We start from the raw sequence: 18,716 nt of genomic DNA on the forward strand, positions 1-18,716 counted from the left end.
ACTTGCTTAAAGGTACAATGGGGATGTATGCTAGTTTGAACTAATTTGGGATAACTGCAAGGTGTGCTTGCAGCCCAGAAAGCCAACCGTATCCTGGGCTGCATCCAAAGAAGCGTGGCCAGCAGGTCGAGGGAGGCGATTCTGTTCCTCTACTCTGCTCTCGTGAGACCCTGCCTGGAATACTGCATTCAGCTCTGGAGTCCCCAACACAAGAAGGGCAGGGACCTGTTGGAGCGGGTCCAGAGGAGGGTCACAAAGATGATCTGAGGGCTGGAGCACCTCTGCTATGAAGACAGGCTGAGAGAGCTGAGGTTCAGCCTGGGAGGAGAAGGCTCTGGGGACCTTTTAGCAGCCTTCCAGTACCTAAATGGGCTACAAGAAAGCTGGAGAGGGACTTTTTGCAAGGGCATGTAGTGATAGGACAAGGGGCAATGGATTTAAACTGAAAGAGGGAGATTTAGATTGGATACAAGTAAGAAATTTTTTACCTTGAGGGTGGCGAGGCACTGGAACAGGTTGCCCAGAGAAGTTGTGGCTGCCTCCCTCCTGGAGGTGTTGAAGGCCTGTTTGGATGAGGCTTTGAGCAGCCTGGTGTAGTGGAGAATGTCCCTGCCCATGGCAGGGGAATTGGAACTAGATGATCTTTGAGGTCCCTTCCAGCCCAAACCATTCCATGGTTCTGTGATCTTAGTGCCTGCAGGAGATTAGGCATATGGTCACGGAAGCACCCCTGGCCATCTCTCTTCCATGCTTTGATGTTTGCAGTGAAAAGATTGAGGAGAGTATCAGATGGGCTGATGCTTGACCTTGTTAGTTCTTCTCTCTGCTGATACTATCTATGATCAGTGACTTTTTCTTGTCTCTTTTTTTTCTTGCATCTTTTGTTCCAGTGTAGAGTTCAACAGCTGGGCAGCTGCAGCTCTTTGCGGTGTTCTGCACTGTTTGGTGGTGGGGAGGCTGCCGAAAGCCCGTCTCAGCTGTGTGCACTGTAAACTGGTGGCCGTAGGTGAAGCAGTTGTTTTGAAATCAAACACCAAAGCGACCCGGGGACAATTTTGTCAGATAACTCGCTGACATGCTTTGCATGGCCAGTCCTGTTCCCCACCCTCCGTTCCAGCCCTGGCCTGTGTTATATTAACGGGCTGACGGTTCTCTCTCCAAAGCTGTCACTTCTGTCCTTAGTCTGTCAGGATTCCCAACCTGAATGTTTGCCGAAGGTGGGAAAACAGATGACTTTTTTCTGTGTTCAGGGCCTAAGAGATATCCAAAGAGTTTGGAGAGAACAATGCGGCGTGGGGTGGGGCGAAAATTTCCATAAGACTCCCCTTCCTTTCTGCAGAAATTGGCATTGAGTCCTGCGGCTTACAGTGGCTGCATCTCTCTGCAGCTTGGAAATCAGAGTCCTTGACTTGTAATGTGGAGCTCGGTGGGGCCATGGGGAGATTCACCCAGCCGTGATTATTGCCCAGCAGCTGCTGATGGCTCTGAAAACCATGTCGGACTTGTTACAAGTGACTGGATCATAGAATCATAGAATGGTTTGGGTTGGAAGGGACCTCAAAGATCATCTAGTTCCAACCCCCCTGCCATGGGCAGGGACACCCTCCACTACACCAGGTTACCCAAAGCCTCATCCAACCTGGCCTTGAACACTTCCAGGGATGGGGCATCTACAGCTTCTCTGGGCAACCTGTTCCAGTGCCTCACTACCCTCAGAGTAAAATTTTTTTTTTCTTATATGCAATCTAAATCTCCCCCTTTCAGTTTAAATCCATTGTCCCTTGTCCTATCACTACATGCCCTTGTAAAAAGTCCCTCTCCAGCTTTCCTGTAGGCCCCCTTCAAGTGCTGGAAGGCTGCAATAAGATCACCCCGGACCTTCTCTTCTCCAGGCTGAACAGCCCCAACTCTCTCAGCCTGTCTTCATAGCAGAGGTGTTCCAGCCCTTGGATCATCTCCGTGACCTCCTCTGGGTGGGTTTGTGTTCCTCCTTTCCAATTTGAGAGCTGAATTAACGACCTGGGCAACTAGTCTGCGATGTTGAGTGTTTCTGTATTGATGGACCGCTGGAGAGGAAGCTAAACCAGTGCTGGTGGCACTGGGTGATCTTTACTGCTTACCATCGCTCTCCACCATACGTGGAGCATGAGGAGCCTTGAGAAAGTTGTTGTCTTATATGGGCAGAAACCTCTGAGCTCTGAGCACAACACGTGGGTTTCGGTGATGTTAACAGCGAGAGCTCTCATCAACTTGGTGAATAACTCACTGTCAGCAAGTTTTGTGCAGTTCAAATATTTTGGCTGTGTTTCTAGTTTGATAGCTGAGTTTCAGAAATCTGCTTCTTTTCTGGAATTCTTTGGACATGCTGGATTGATGCTGGAATATTAGTTGTCTGTTGGACACTGCAGGTACTAACAGGAAGTGATTGAGCAAAGATTCTCAGGCTTTGGGGAAAACATGTAATTGAGTCTTAACAGCAGAAATTGCTGGTGTGTGAGTACACACCGTTTGAAACAAACGGCCTTGCAACTTGCACAGAATTGCAAAGTACTTGAGCTTTGGCTGTACTGGAATAAATGACCAGAGGTCGTTACAAAGATACACCTGCAATTTAAATGAAACAAACATAGGATTTCACAACTAATAACTGTGCTTTGTCCCGTTCCTTTTTCTGATTCTTTCATGAAAAGATCTAGACTGTAGTCTTGAGACATGCTGGTGTGAAATAGCAGTGTCATTTGTATTTAAGTCTTAGTTCCGTGCCTGGACATACTGCCTCCCAGTTATCACCCTTTCTCAATTGGTGTTGTCCAGCACGAGCCCTGTGTCTTAACGTACGTGCAGTCACCTTTGGCCTGATCCCAGCGAAATGTTCGCAGCACTGGGCTGCGCTCAAGGTGAGCCCGGAAGAGGAATGAGCGTGCTGCATTCAACGATGTGAGTTACGCCGTGCTGAAGGCCGGGATGACACTGTGACACGTGGAAATGCCAAGTTTTAGAATAATTTATTTAAAACAGGGTTGAGCTATTCTTTTTTAAGCCTTTTCCTCAGAAATATGAGGGTAGTTGCTCTTTTGTAAATGCGGGAGTTCAGCTGTTAACGCCTGCCTGTAGGACTGCTGCACGTGCGTGGTGCAGGTGTCTTCATATGTAGTGTGTATTTATGCTGTGATATAAACTCATTGGGGATTGCTGCTTTTCCTCCACCCCCCAATAGAGGCTTTAGAATTGGCTTCCTTGTAACTATTCAGTTAAATCTGCTTTTGCTTTCTGCCTTTGCCTATGCTTCTTGTTACAATAGTCTTCCTTGCACTGTGTTAGCAAGTATTCTTTCCCTCTTCTCTGCTCAGTATCTTTCTGCCTCTGCTGTAGATCAAATACTGCACAGCTGGAGTTGGGAGGGGGGCACCAACTTAAACCTGGCCTCTTACTGCCTTTACCAGGGTTTTAAATAGGGTATTGCCATCTTGCACTGTGGTGTGTTGTCCCTCAGCTTGTGGAGAAATTAATGTAAAGCCCTGGTTCTTCCTCTATGGGAAATACTATCTATGGTAAATCTGGATCAGGAACGAGTGGTGGAAAGGTCTGGGATGAGCGTGGTGGGTTGGTGCAGGTCTGGGGACTTCCTGAGGGTAGGTGCATGTCTGAACTTCTGGTGTTACTGTGGGAGTGCAACTCCTGTGATTTTGTAGCTTTTTTGTCATTTTGGCCATAGTTTCCCAGATTTTCCAACCAGACATGGAACAAAACTGACTGAATTCTCCCTTACTGGTTTCACGGCTGCTCACAGTGTTTCTGACAGTGGTGTTCAGAGTTGACTTGCTGTTTGGGTTCGTTCCGAGCGGTGCTAGAAGCACCTGAGTGATCTTCCTGCGGATTCAGGGCTGTACCTTCACTTACAGCAATGCTAACATTTGCAACACTCTTCCTGCAGCACTGGGATGGGTAGATGACACTTTCCTGAGAAAGCTTTCTCCTTACTGTGCGTGAGCAGGTTTTTTTTATCCCCTCTGTGGCAGTACTAGGAATAGTCCCGAGTCCCATCACAAATTCCCTTTGGTTTTGTTAATGCTGTTTGTAACTGTCAGTGTGGATTGCATCTTCCATTCTGTACTAGGAATTTGACACGTAGTGGGGAGATGGCTTGAAGATCTATGACTGTATTCAAGGGCCGTTAACATTACATTACTTTACTCTTCCTGAATCGTGGGGCTTGTGCCAGGAAGACTTTTGACATCCAGTGGATTCTTCTTACCACCCTGCTTGGGGAAAGGAGTATTCCCACCTCATATTAAGCTGGCTACAAATTTAAGATTAAGCTTTGTTGCTAGCTTGTTTTTAGGATAGGCTTGTTCTTTGCAAGAGGACTCTTTTTCTCAGCAGAAACGTTAAATGAGGTGGAGAAAACAGAGGCATAACTTTGCCTTCATAGCAAACAGACCAAACAATGCAAGATCAATCAGAGTTTGCAATCTGGTGTTTAATTTCTGGTTTAATTAAATCTGTATCCACCCTCTGCTCTGTAAGAACATTTAAGAAATTCTATTCCCAGTCTTGTAGCTTCTTGTTTTATTACTGTATTGTCCTTGGAATGAGCAACCGCAGAGCAAGGCTCCCACAGCTCTTTGGCATGAGGCTGTCAGAGTTGGAGTGTCTGGAGAAAACTGAAAGAGGGCAGATTTAGATTAGATCTAAGGAAGAAATTTTTGACTCAGAGGGTGGTGAGGCACTGGAACAGGTTGCCCAGAGAAGTTGTAGATGCCCCATCCCTGGAGGTGTTCAAGGCCGGGTTGGATGAGGCTTTGGGCAACCTGGTGTAGTGGAGGGTGTCCTGCCTATGGCAGGGGGGTTGGACCTAGATGATCTTTGAGGTCCCTCCAAACCAAAACCATTCTGATTCTATGAGAAGGAGGTTGCCATCCCTGTGCCTGCAGTGGCAGGCACGTACAGCCTAGTCTGTTAACAAAGTTTTAAAGTCTCCTGGGATTCAGGTGTCCTGTCTGTGTCATCTGGAGTGAGGACCATTAATGTAATTTCCTTGACCAAGAGACCTTAGCGGGCGTGTGTGATTGCACAGCTGGATCTTCTGCTCGTTGTTACAGATGTGGAATCTCATAAGAAGATGTGAAGCAAACTGTCTACATCTCTTGCTGCTTCTGCAGCTAGTTACAACAGGGTGATTTCTTTGGTTGGTGTAACCAGCGGAGTGTGAGATAAATCCATTGAGAGGTTTTGCCAGAGCCCATGGGACTCGGTTCTGAATTTTTATCTTTTTTTTTTTTTACCTGAAACTGGATACCTGAAGCCTGAAAGCCATTGCTCGGTCTGGAGCAGCCTTGCAGGGACGTGTTTTGTGTGCACTGTTCATAAGAGGAAAACCCGGGGGCACAATTATAAACAGAGCCTGCGTCACGAGCGGCTTTCTGGCACTGCGCTCCAGATAGTGGAGGATGGATTCCAGATCTTGCTTAAAAATAGAGGGCTTGTGCGTACGCTGGGGAATGGTGAATAGGAAGGAGGACAGGGCTGTGCAAAGGTGTTCAGCTGCAGGTGTGGACTAATGCTGAAGGAGGCTTGGGAACATGACTTACGGGGGCAGGCAGGGGAGATCTAGATTTCTTCAGCCTTAGAAGAGCGATGGTAAGGGGACATGTTGCTGTCCTTAGGTGTCTAGTGGGAAGTTATAGAAGAAATGAAGCTGGACTCCGTAGAGGTTGCATGGTGACAGTTTGTATTTGTGAGCAATATTGGGAAATGTGATTAGATAATGAGGTGGACAAAAGCTTTACCATGTGGATGGTCAAACACAGGAACAGCCAAAAAGGTTATAGAAATATCTATTAAGGACATTGAAAATTAGACTGAATTTTGATGTTGAGGAACCTGATCTAACTTGAGATTTGACTCTGCTTCAGCAGGAGAGTGGACTAGAGGCCTCCAGGGGTTCCTTCCAACCTAAATTGCTTGTAACATTCATTTGGCCCTGGAGGAGAGCGTTTCCCCTACGGAGGGGATTTTGCTACCGCATTAAGATTAAAGACTAATGCTCCAAGACTGTTATAGAAAATGTCCCCCTGTTGATGGAAACAGCTGTGTGAGCAACAGTATTGCCCTGAAGGGAAGTTTCACATCCCCCAGGGTACCTGATTTCAGTTTCCAGTAATGGGATGGATTTAAAACTTGGGGCAACACTGTTTTGTGAGCTCTCTTTCTACGTAGCTACTTTAATTGCCATTGCGGTGATGGGGGAATACTGTTCTAGAGCCAGGATTGATATTTATCTCGTGACCGTTTGGCATGACTATTCCCGTTGCTTAAGCAGATACCTCTGCCAAAAGGACCTCTGGCTTCAGTTGCAGTTGCCTGGGAGGAGGCACCAGTGCAGTTCATCCAGTCTTACTGGAAGAGCTGCAGTGTCCTTATGTGGCTGCAAAGATTGTTTTCTTTGGAAACAAAAGTGTATTTGAACGTGTTATATCCTCAGGTCAGTCCCCTGTCTTTCCACGCCTCTAACTAGCCTTGAAATTGTTGGTTTCCATCAGCTTTAACAGAGATCTCAGAGGGCTTGTTTTTCTTTTTTAAAAAAGTGCAATCTTCATATAAATTATGTGGCCAGCAAGTGACTGAAGAAGAGATCATGTCCAGCCTCCCTTGAAGGCTGGTGGTGGACTTCTGCAAGGAGTTTGCATCAAAAGATGTTCGTGCTGCAACTCTGGATGCTGAAGGTACAGGGAGCATGGATCCAAAGGACCAGAGGAGGTACCCTGGGAAATCAGGCTTCAGTAACTGAGTGCTTGGGGAGTTTTTCGTTTAAGTTGTTTTCTTCCTTTCAGAGGTTGGTTTTATTTCAGAAAAAAAAACATTTTAATCTGAAAAACATGAAAGAGGCAAGGGTTAGAATGGGTATGTTTTCCTCCTTAGGCAGTGTTTCCTAAAGCAGGTCGTGACCCTCTTACGCAGGAATTTCGCAGCTGCTATCCTAAGGGTTGGAACTGGATCTGAGAGCCTAGGGAGGTGAAAGCAGGGGGTATTAAACAGATCCTAATGCCCACTCGGGGTCTCTTTCCTCCCACCCCTCCAGCCTTAATGAAATGATCTCCTGCTTTTCAGGAATAAAGCAGCAAGCATCTGGCCGTGCCAGGTTTTCATTGTTTTGCTAAGCTGTTATGCTGGAAGAGATTAACTAGGGAGAGAATTTTCTCCGAAAGCTGATCTTGAGGGAGGCAGAGGGAAGAGCCTCAGCACTGACCTTGACCAGAGTGTTTTGAGGTGGGGAGCAAGCATGAAGTGAGCACAGGAACGTTAACCCAGTGCTGCCCACCGTGCTGCAGCTGAGCAGCGCGTAGGACTGCGGTTGGCTCTGATCACAGCAGATCTGCATCTGCTGGGAGATTTGGTTTGTCCTGAGTTGTGCTGCCCTATAGCACAAACTGCCTTTGTAGCATTGGTTTTCACATTGAAGGTGGTTCATAGCAGCCAGGGAAATCACTTCACTCCCCATCTTTCCTCATATATTTGTTACCTGCTCCTAAAATTTAAAAAAACCTTCCTTGCCAGACCTTTTCTTTCTCTCTCCATTGGTGTCATCACCTCTATCTATGCTCGTTTTCACTTAGCAGTGTGTTTAGCATCCTTGCTGCAGCTTTTCTCCTTTCCTTCTCTTGCCACCCTGGAATTTTGGAAACAAATTGTATGGCTGCAAAGCCTGAAGTGGCCGTGTTGCTATGTTTTCCGTACTCTTCAGAGCAGCATGGAAACCTGTCTTTGTTCGGTCCCAGAAGCACGGCATGCTGCCGCTGCTGCTACCAGAGAGCAGCTTGCTTGTGGCACATCGTGCTGCAGCTTGGCTTAATCCTTGCTTGATATGCTTTTGAGATTTCATTGTTTCTCCATAATAAGTGCTACAGAGGAGCTGAAAGAAATGACGAATTAGTGGGAGAGGGGGGAGTGGGGAGAGCAGGTGGTGATCGAACTGAAGAGCTGCCAGAGAAGTAGGAGCAGCAGGGAATTAAATGGGAGGAGTCTCGAGTTCGGATGATTCCCTGCCATGTGCCCAGAAGGATTTAGTTTGAGATTTCATTACTGTTCAAATAATGCCGTACACCCATAACAGATCGGGTCCCTGTGGGCTGAGGCATTGTCCCAGCACTTAGTGAGAAGCAGTTTTGCCCTGAAGTCCTAGCGAGCATTGATCAGGGAGGCTTGAGGACTGGGAAGGAGCTGTAGCATGCATGGTCCTGCTTTTAATTAGCCTGCATCTATTGTTTCTGGTAGTAAGATCTTAAAAAAAAATAAAAACCAAAACAACAACACACACAAAGCTGTTCTTTGTGCGGTCACTTCTGTAAAACCCTGGACTTTACTATCATGTTGTGAAAGATTTGGTCTACAGTAGTGGCGTCACGTCTGGATTGTGAGAAGCATCTCTGCCAGTCGCGCTTACACCAGCGGGGTTTCAGTGGTGCAGAAATGCCGGTACGTCATGTCGTGGGGGGCAGCAGGTGTATGCGGAAGCTATCTGAGATATCTGTGCTCAAAGACTCTTTCTGGATACTCTTGTGTCGATGAAATGATGAAAATACACACCACAAAATTGAGGAGTGAAAAGGGTTGTGTGACAAGATGATCCTCTGAGGTGCACAGTCATGTATTCGTACAGCATCTGGCTTGTGTTTTCAGCCTCCATCTGTTACTATGCACCAAGACATCCAAGAAAGAAATCATAATATTGATGCTTTGAATGTGTCAGCAGCAATGTTTCTTCTAGGCTTTAACTCTTTCCAAAGGAATGATACAGGCACAAGTGTTTGGTTTTTTTGTTCTGACTTCCAAGAGGCCATTGCTGTAGGGAGACCAGCAGTGCTGCGAAATGCAAACTCGCTTCTCCTGCCTTTTTGTCGCCACTTCTGTGTGCTCTGCTGTCTTTATCTTGAGTCACTTTGTGTTTTCACTTTCTCCCACAAAGAAGCAGCAGAAACATTTGGAGAAGCAGGTGCTGAGTGGAGAGGGACAGGTCAGTGCGACCCAGGAATCCCAGTGCGTGGGAATATGTCTGTGCTGGGGTTGCTGCTTTCGTGTTAAGAGTCCTGCATCTTGTACCTGCTGGGCAAAGTGACTACAGGGATTGTATGTAGAGGTTTGATTTTTGGGATGTTTGTCCTGTGCTTATTACTGTGTATTTCAGCCCTGCTTCTGGCTGTCTAGCCAAGCTCAGCTGTCAAAACCTCCTCCTCTTGCTTCTTCTGAGTGCTTTTTTTAAAATGTCTGCCTAGACTTCTTCCATCATCTCCATCCTTTGCTCAAGATCCTGCTTATGGCACTCAAACTTTGTTTTCATAGTCCCCTTAAATATTCCTGCCTCTATTGCTGTCCTTTTCTTCCACCGAAGCTTCTGTTGGTAGCTTTGTTTTGCCCTGTGCTATGAATAGTCTCTGAAAAATAATATACGTGCAGGTAATAGATGGCCTCAGTCTTGAACTTTGTAAAAAGCCATTTGCTTCATGAAATAGTACAGCCTTAGCCACTTTCCTGTTTTGTGTTCTGCACATTGCTGCCTTCTGCTGTTAAAATGTAAACTCTTTAAGTGCTGTTGTCCAGGGTACACTTGCAATGCCATATAAAGTGAAGTGAAACTCCTCTGGTTCCACTGTAGCAGGTACTGGCTGAAGTCTAAAGGAGCAGAGTCCCACAGTTCAGGGCTTTGTAATTTATTTCAGTGTGACTTTGGATGGAACATTTTTTTTCTGTATCTGTCAGGGCTGGATTTCAAGTTCTTTTTCCTCACCTGGCACTTTAGTCAAGTTTAACTGTGACTTGGTGCAACTCACTGCACAAAGACTATTAATGGTGGTTGTAGGGATCTTCAGGAGCCTTAGCCTGAAGATGAGATGGCAGAGTTTTGCCCTCAGTTTATCTGAACAGACTAGGAAAAAAAAAAGTTGGCAAAAATGTTGTGCTTGACCCATATTGCAGAATCTGGAAGCAGGTTTTAGAGCATTAAAAATAGGAAAATCTGATAAAATAGATGTTATATTCCAAAGTGCAGAATAGCTGTTCTCGTCTCCCTCATCAGCTGAAATGGGTTCAATAGTTGTGCCTGGAATATCGAACAAAATAGCTGTGGGTTTATTTTTAATACCTTTTTTTTTTAGGTATTGGCAATAGGAAACTCTAGCTATTTTCCACCTATCCTACCCCCTTTTTTATTAACTTGAAGTTATTCCTTTCCAGTGAAATGTGTAAAGGTGGGGAATCAAGATGAAGGTAGAAAGTAAAGCAGCAAGGTGTCCTATTGAGGAGAAATGAATGTTGCAAGTATTTCCGATTCCAACAAACACGGACTTAAGGTCAACTAGATTTCAAGTCTTGCTGTTGCAAACTTCTCTTGATATCAAAGAATATGATATCGCTGAGCAGTTTAAATCCAGAACTCTTATCCTTCTAGTGGTTTGAACAACTGTACATTAAAATGGGGTATTTTTTCCCTATTGAAGTGTAAACGTTCTCTGGCTGTGGTTTTCAGCCCAGATACTGAGGCAGTGGGCTACTACAGTGTGCTACTACGTGAGAGCTGGAGCTGGACAGGCTTGAATGAAGCTACCTCGTGTCTTTGCATAAAATGAGGAGAGATGAGAACAGCAATTAGTCCATAAAAGTAATTGAAAAATCTAATTAGTACTGATAGCAAAGAGTGCGACTTGTGTTCACCCAAAGTGTCTAAACATCAGGTTAAAAGTCTGTGTGACCTCAGTGTCCTTTCCTTTGAAAGCTTGTGGGAAGAATCACTGCATTGTTATAAGTAAGCAGGAGTCTGAATTTTTGTTTTTTTTTCTGTGAAGCTGTAATGATCCTCAAAGATTCACTTGCACTTCGATGTTGCAGCTGAGCTGGCTTGCTGAGTTGCACAGACATGGAGTGGGGAGTGCCTGTGGAGTTGCCTTCCCTGGGTTTTCACCTGGCTCTACTGTCTTTACCAACTGGCAGTCTAATTTTGTTGTCTGACCTCTGTTCGTTTCTGCTGAAGTCTGGTGAGATGTTGCTAACTATCTGTCCCTTTCACCTCCAGGGAGTGGAGCGACTGCGGTGGTGCAGGCAGCCTTCTGCGCTCCGAAGAAGGAGAAGGTGGCAATTAAACGGATCAATCTTGAGAAGTGTCAGACGAGCATGGATGAACTCCTGGTATGCAATCAAAGTTGTCTGGGGAGTTGTGTTTCAGTTAGCACAATCTCTGTGTTTGCTGAGTGCCTTAAAGAATTTTTCTGAAGGTGGTGTGGGGGTGAGGGGACGTGACTGATTTCACTAGAGGTAGTTCGGAGTTCAGTTGTCCTGGTTGTGGGACACACTACTTAAAATGTTAAAAAGATCAACTGTTGGAGAACTTCAGAGTGCTTGTTTAGAGCTAAGCACTTTGTATAATCCCTTTGTTTTGAGCAGAGTTTATGTGCCTGCAGCTGAGCTTCACACTCGCACAAGAGCTCTGCTGGTTGAGGGGGATCCAGAGCTATGTGCTTCTAGAATCCTTACAATTTCAGGGAACGGTTTTGCTTTCTTTTTCTTTCTTGCTGTTCTTTGGGTTTTTTTTCCTTCACTTGTAAAGAGAAACTGAATGAATTAGCTCTTGTTCCTAATCTCTTTCTGGTACTGATGCCAGCTAAGGGATCACTCTGACATATTGCAGGCTGCCATATGGAAACCCCCACTAATTCTGAGTTCAGGACAGGAGGTAGAGTCCTTTGAATCTGTAGCTCTAATTTTCTTCTGCTGTGTCCCTCTCTTCTCAATGGAAAACAGCTTCTAGCAGGTAGCTGTGATAACTAAAATTCCTTTTTGTTGTCTGGCTTGTGTGTTGATGGGCTTCGTCTTCACCTTTCCTGTGTGTGTAGCTGGCGCTCCTGTGGTGCGGCAGCTGTCACATCCACCTCACATGTGGAAGATGCCTGGGTTTAAGCCAGGCAGAAACAGGCATTCCTGCGAACATTGAGATGTCTCCACTAAAGGAGAGAAAAGCTCTTTCGGGTAAAACTTTCCATAGTAAATATTGACTGGCAGGAGTTGAGGAAAAGCAGAGGGATGAGACCTTATACCACCTTTCAGAGCAACTCTCTAGGATTTTTTTTAATCCTACCTGTCTGTCTTTCCACTTGCATCTTGACAACTTCTGTGGTGTTACCTCAGGCACTTGGTTTGGTGATTGCAATTAGAACACAGAGAATTCTGGAGTCCTGACTAGCTCTACACTTGTACAATCTTCAGCAAGTCACTTGATGGAAACTGGAACTGTGGTTCTAGTGACTAATGCTGTTTTTATCATCATAAATACCTGCAAATCTGCTCTTGTAAAGAGGAAAGGCTGCATTTGAGCTGTCACACTTCAGTGCGTCTGTGAAGGGTTGCGTGTAGGGCAAACCTTAAAATGAGCTGCATTCAAATCCTCTTATGGCTCCTGCTAGTGTAGGAGTTGGAGATCTCTTCCCTTTTCCCAGTCCTCTTTTTGTCCTGATACCAACTCTTGGTTACTCTTTTCAAGTCTTTTCTGTGCCTTGTCCGTACTGCTGTCTCAGTTCTCTTCCTAACTGTGGTGTCATGACGTAGTAACTGAGACTGTTAGTCCTTGAGCAGTTGCCAGTTCCAGCTGAAAGGGTTAGGTTCAGAAAGATGTGCTGTGGAGACGTGGTATGTAATTTTAGATAAATACTTCTAATTGCATATTTTAAATCTGACTGACCTGTTCCTCACAATGATTTTTCTTGTTTTGGATAGGACTCCAATGAATTGCTGTTGTTAGCTCTCCTAAGCTTCCGATTTTGTGACTAGATCTAATGTGGGTCCTTCTGTAGACCTGAGTATGCAACTATAGATATTCCTGAATTTAGAATCATGGAGAGGTGGAGGGGGGAAGAAGATGGTTCTGAGCTTTGGCAGCTTCCTGGGGCAGTGATTGCCAAGGTAGACATGTTACGTGAAAAAGTGTTTTCCCTGGGTTTGTTCTGAATTTGTCAGTTTATTGGATATTGTTTCCCAGTGTGAGAGCTGAAAGGATGAAAGTTCCCGGTTTCCCTGTTCTGTGCTCTTACTTTCCCTATTTTATATTTTGTCCCTGTATTTGCATCTTTCCCAAAGTAGATATTCTTAAGCTTTTTGGTCTTGTAGTCTCCTTTCACGGCATTTTCCCTGGCTGGTTTAATTGCCTTTTTTTTGAGCCACTGCTTGTTATTGCAGGATTGGTTTGTGTTTTTTTTTTTTTTTTTTTTCTTCCAAAAACCAAAAGCACTGTAATCTGCAGGGACTTACATTTATAAGAAGTAAGTGCAAAGAGAGATGTGATGAGATCATACTGGGGTATGTTATGACCCCTTCTTGCTTTCTTCTCTCCCCCAATGCAGTTAAAAACATGAACTTGGGCTTTTATTGGATCCATTATCCTTCTGTTGCGCTGAAGATATCTGAGCACAATAGGCAGCTTACGGTCAACTTTGATGTACTGCCTGTGGTCAGGACAAGGCTATTGTGTTATAGCACTGCCCAGCCATCGGACAGTGGAACAGGAAAGGGAAAATTGTGCTTACATTTTTTTTAGTGTTTTTTTTTCTACAGTGCTTCAGACCCGTAGACTTCTCCAGTGAAGCAAACTTGTTTATTCCCACAATCTGCCTTGCAAAATGGTAGAACAGTGTCGTGTTGCTTAGGAGAGGGTAGGGAGTGTGACAGACAATTCTGCCTTCGATAAGGATGACTTGATTCTTCTACAACTTTTTCCATGTCCATGCTGCTTAGTGGCTGGCGCTTCTGTTTCTTGGGATGGAGAAGAGGAAGTTCAGTTTGGAGTAAGGTTAGGAAATGTACAGTAAGTGACTCCATCACTTGCTGAATGGATGAGTGGCCTTGAGCTTCCTTTAAGTGTTTATAGCAGGAGGTGCCCAGAGGCCAGGCAATATGAGACCACCTCCCAGCTTGTGGAGATGCCACGCTTAGGGTGATTAAGTAATGACTTGGCTCATTAAAGGTATTGATCTTGATCCTTGTATCTCAACATATGCCAGAGCTGTGCGGGTGGTCAGGGACAACCTGCATGCTTTGCAAACACTGTGTGATGTTCTAGGTTAATGTAATGGATTAACTTATTGCTCCTGCAAGGTATGGAAACGTGGGAAGGACCAACTTTGTTGCATTGTGAGCCAACCAAGCTGAGGGCGTTCAGCTCTTCAGCAGAAGTGCTAGTTGCCGTAAAGAACATAAACAGGCAGCAGTAATGCAGTGCAGAGATGTAGCTCTTTCTAGCCCAGTTTCTGAATTAGGTGATGATAGTCAAGAATTGATTTCAGTGCTAGATTTTTTTTATCTCTTTCTCTGTACGTTTTTGAATGCTCCTGAATGCTTCCTAAACTGCATGTGGGGTTCAGCTGGAAAGGAAGTACAACATAGTTTATAATGCTTCTTGCTTACTGATGGAATACTGGAATACTGCGTCCCCCTGGAATACTGTGTTCAGCTCTGGAGTCCTCAACACAAGAAGGACATGGAGCTGCTGGAGCGGGTCCAGAGGAGGGCCACGAAGATGATCTGAGGGCTGGAGCACCTCTGCTATGAAGACAGGCTGAGAGAGTTGGGGCTGTTCAGCCTGGAGAAGAGAAGGCTCCGGGGTGATCTTATTGCAGCCTGCCAGTACTTAAAGGGGGCCTACAGGAAAGCTGGAGAGGGACTTTTTACAAGGGTGTGTAGTGATAGGACAAGGGGCAATGGCTTTAAACTGAAAGAGGGGAGATTTAGATTAGGTATAAGGAAGAAATTTTTCACTTACAGGGTGGTGAGGTACTCGAACAGGTTGCCCAGAGAAGTTGTAGACGTCCCATCCCTGAAGGTGTTCAAGGCCAGGTTAGATGAGGCTTTGGGCAGCCTGGTGTAGTGGAGGGTGTCCCTGGTCATGGCAGGGGGGGTTGGAACTAGATGATCTTTGAGGTCCCTTTCAAACCAAACCATTCTGTGATTCTGTGTGACAGAGTGGAGCATGAGGAGAGATGGTCAAATACAGTTTAGTCTACAATTAGTCTTGGACTTTCTGATTTGTTACTGAAGTTCCACTTCTTACTTGTTTTGCAACCCACAGTAGTTAACAAACTTATGCAGCATTTGGTGTGTGTTTGAAAACAGTCTGCTCATGTGGTGCGTTTCACAGCTGGACACTGTTCACTGCTGCTGTTTTGCTCTTACCTCTCCTTTCCTGTGTGGGATGCTGGTTGTGTTGCTGATGTTTCTGATCCTTGAAACACAGTGGTATAACATCTGCCTCAAAATAACCATGCCTCAAGCTTTTTCTTGTATAAGTGTTTACTCATTTTAAAGAATTATTGATCTAAAAGGCCTTAAATCTCTGTCCAGCAAACTGCTTCATTTTCATGCAATTAAAGCTGACTTAGCTTTCTTTTATCCAGATAAGGTTTTTCTTCTTTCTCCATGCTTTGAGTAGCAGATGATGTGGGTTGTCAGCTCAGCAGTTAGTAAGAATACTGAATGGCAAAGAGGGTGTGTAAGCTATGGGATATTTCACATTGGGCTTTCCCAGCTGAGGGAAACTGCTGCCTGTTTAGTTCTTAGGGTGATTCAACAGGAGACAAGTTCAGGAAGGAGCATGGGAGATGTGGTGTTGCTGCTCTTAGGAAGAGACTCCAAACTCTTCCTCGTCCAGAGACTGATAGAACTGGGCCTTAGGGGTCTACAAATAAGAGGAGTGAAAACGTACCACTCTTCCATTGCTATGGTCAGAGGGTGGTTAAGGAAGCAGAGGCAACAAGTTCAACTGCAATAAAAAGAAATGTCCTTTTGAATTTCATGGAATTAACCTGGGGAGCTTGCTGCCAGTAATACAGAGATCAAACATTGCGTGAGATTAAATAAATCAACCTATAGTTGAGAAGGTTAAATTAGATAGGATTTAAAAAAAGGATTATGAACTCCCCTGGTTTAAAGCATAAGCCAACTGTTAACTGCCCAGGCTTAGTCAGAAGTCCTCCCTCTGGGCAGATAATTGTGTAGCTGCTTGTTACAGAGTTTTACACCTTCTTTTGAAGACTTGGACAGGATATTGAACTGGCTTTGATCTGACAGAGTAGTTCCTACAAGTGGATTAACTAGACTGTAAGGTTGTTGGGAACAAAGCAGCAGGCTGCTGTACAAGTGGCACAGATGTTTCATCCATGCCTGTCATCTTACGGGAGCTGCCACTATAATTTCATTTCCAGTCCTGAGGACCTTTACACTTGCTCCAGGGGAAAAAGTCCCCAAGTGTCAATACCAGAGTGCCCAACGTGTAATACGTGGCTTCTGCGTGGTTATATGATGTGCTGTGTTGCATGTTTTCTTACATGATGGGGTTACAGCTTTACAGAAGACTTAAACCTAAGCTGTGTACAGCTTGGTTATATCATTTCTCAAAGCAGCAACAGAAATCTTTTAATTACTGTACTGGCTGAAGGTGTGGGTTTTTTTGGGTAAAGTTCAGTATGAACATCAAGATTAATGGTAAGTGAAGTCCTGAACGTAGAATGTCTTCCGTCACTTGGACTGGATGAGTATGAGATGGTGAATGTAAATAATTCTAGAGTTTGCAACTGACTGTGTGTATTAATTACGAATTTAAGGCATTCTCCAACTGTAGGCACTGGGTATTGATCTGAACAAGGGTCAGTCATATGTTAGCTGGCAAAGTGGATAAAGCTGGCTTGGCTTGTGTCTGTGAGATGAGTCAGTCACTTGCCCATTTGCATTGTGGCTGAAACCAATAAAAAATGGGCATGTGTGAATTGCTACAGAAGTTTTAAACGTCTGTTTCTGTCAGTACACTGTCACTAATACTGCCGACCTTGAAAAAAGGAACGACTGCTGAATGATGCTGAAGAACAGCCATTGCAATGGGGACTGCTGAGTGACTTGCCACGGAGTGGTTTGTTCCCATCACCTAAGATTAATTTACAGAGGAAAACTTTGTATCTCTTTCAGAATTGTTCCTTTTCCACTGTTGCTTGAGATAGGCTAATCTAACCTTCTTAATTCTGCCAGTCTGTCTCCTGTAGCCACATCTTGAGGTAAGGAGTTGAACTGGATAATCTGGACATGGAACTTGGATCAGAATGTCTGATTTTGAGCTTTGTGCTATTCCCCATCTCCTTCAAAAAATGCCTCTCAGATTGTGGTAGGGGAACATGTGGGGTTTTTTTATGCTGATGTATAAAAGGGGGAATAAGTTAGTAGTCTCAACTTTACAGCCTTTTAGTTAAACCATTAAATTTCACTGGGAGCAAAATTTGAACAGTTATGGCTGCCTGTAGGACCAGAGCAATAAATCCTGCTTTAAAAGGATGAGGAGGAGCTTTAATGCCTTACACCTTGACATTTCAGCTGGCGGTTAAGTTCTTTGCCAGCCGTAGTTGGAGCATTGGTGTATTCAAGGGGGAGATCACGTCTGACCTGCTTTGATTTTTCCCCTGGGTGTGCTTTCCCTCCCCAGTTCTCGTATGGTTGTGATTGCCTTCAAATGGAGAAGCCATGCTGACAGCTTTCTGGATTCCTCTGAAGTCGCAGGTAGCCACATAAAAGCAGACTGCTGCTGTGTTGTAGCTCTTGAGTTCGTGTCAACATGTAGGAAGTAAAACTAAATAAAGCACGATTTTCATCCTTGTTTTTGAGAGCAAGTGTCTTTGAAACGTGCCTCAGGGACAGATAAACACAAAGAGCAGAAGGTGATGATGAAAATACCAGTAAGAAAATTCAGCTAGTAGCTTAAGTACGGCCTTACCTGCTTTGTATCTCTGTTCCTGTTAACTCAACTTCGGTTGTATGTCAGTGGGCAAATAAACACCCTTCTGAAACAGCAGATCTCCAGAATTATGTCTGACTTGCGGGAGGCTAATCGCTTTCTTATGATTCTAAATTATACTTCACAGCAGTTTTATTAGTGTTTCAGAAGCCTTGAAATGCTTCTTTTATTGCCTGCAGAAGTACTGGAAACATTCATCAGAACCCTTAATGGAAGTCATGGAGGCCTTTATAGTTAATCCTTGTCTATTTGCTTTCGGTGTTTGACAGTGCAGATATTTTTAATATCTAGCCCGGGGTGAGCATGTAACCATCTCCAAACCATCGCCTGTGTCTAGACATGTTTCTAGCGATATCTCATTCTCCGTAGCTGAGCAGGAGGCGGTGTAATTTATGGATCCTGAGATGGGGAATTGGCAGTAAGGCTGTGTTTCGTCACCGAAGCCATCTAGTCTGAGGTGTCTGTGTGCAAGCGACTGGATGGAAGAGCTGTCTACCATCCAGTGGCTCTGCGGAAGGTTTGAGGAGTCTATGAAATCACCCATGACCACTGGCAGAGCGGGAATAAAGCAACGTTTCCAGCTTAAAAGTTATATATAGCAGCCTAAATAAATTCTGATGTTTCCCACTGATGTTGTTACAGAGATGTAGAAAACACTGGGATTTTTATTGGGAGTCTCCATTACAGTTTCAGTGAAAGTGAGAGGAGCACAGTTGTAATATGGTTACTTCTTCTTTGTGTAATTTGGGGATAGCACTCTTGTTAGGGAGGAGGTAGGGATAGGACATCTTTGCCTACTATGACTGTTGTGTTTGAAGAGCCGTGAAATGTCCGAAAAACTTTGGAAACAGTATTAAAACTGTGCTTAGTACACGTGGAAGGGCCATTGCTGCATTTTATCCCCTCC

The 18,716-nt window shown here is 44.7% G+C and overlaps 2 protein-coding genes across 2 annotated transcripts in view; both read left to right on the forward strand.

Moving 5' to 3' along the window:
- The window catches only part of LOC104375197 (oxidative stress responsive kinase 1), a 170,277-nt gene that overhangs the window by 80,333 nt on the left and 71,228 nt on the right, over positions 1-18,716 (forward strand). The gene's annotated exons all lie outside the window — the stretch shown is intronic.
- The window catches only part of LOC147528419 (serine/threonine-protein kinase OSR1-like), a 40,718-nt gene continuing 32,259 nt past the window's right edge, over positions 10,258-18,716 (forward strand). Inside the window, exons 1-2 of the mRNA XM_086614811.1 lie at positions 10,258-10,270; positions 11,066-11,178. Of these exons, the coding sequence (XP_086470937.1) occupies positions 10,258-10,270; positions 11,066-11,178 (126 nt within the window). The remainder of the gene's footprint in view (positions 10,271-11,065; positions 11,179-18,716) is intronic.

This window comes from Tauraco erythrolophus, chromosome 7, assembly GCF_009769465.1.
Source record: "Tauraco erythrolophus isolate bTauEry1 chromosome 7, bTauEry1.pri, whole genome shotgun sequence".
Taxonomy (NCBI): domain Eukaryota; kingdom Metazoa; phylum Chordata; class Aves; order Musophagiformes; family Musophagidae; genus Tauraco; species Tauraco erythrolophus.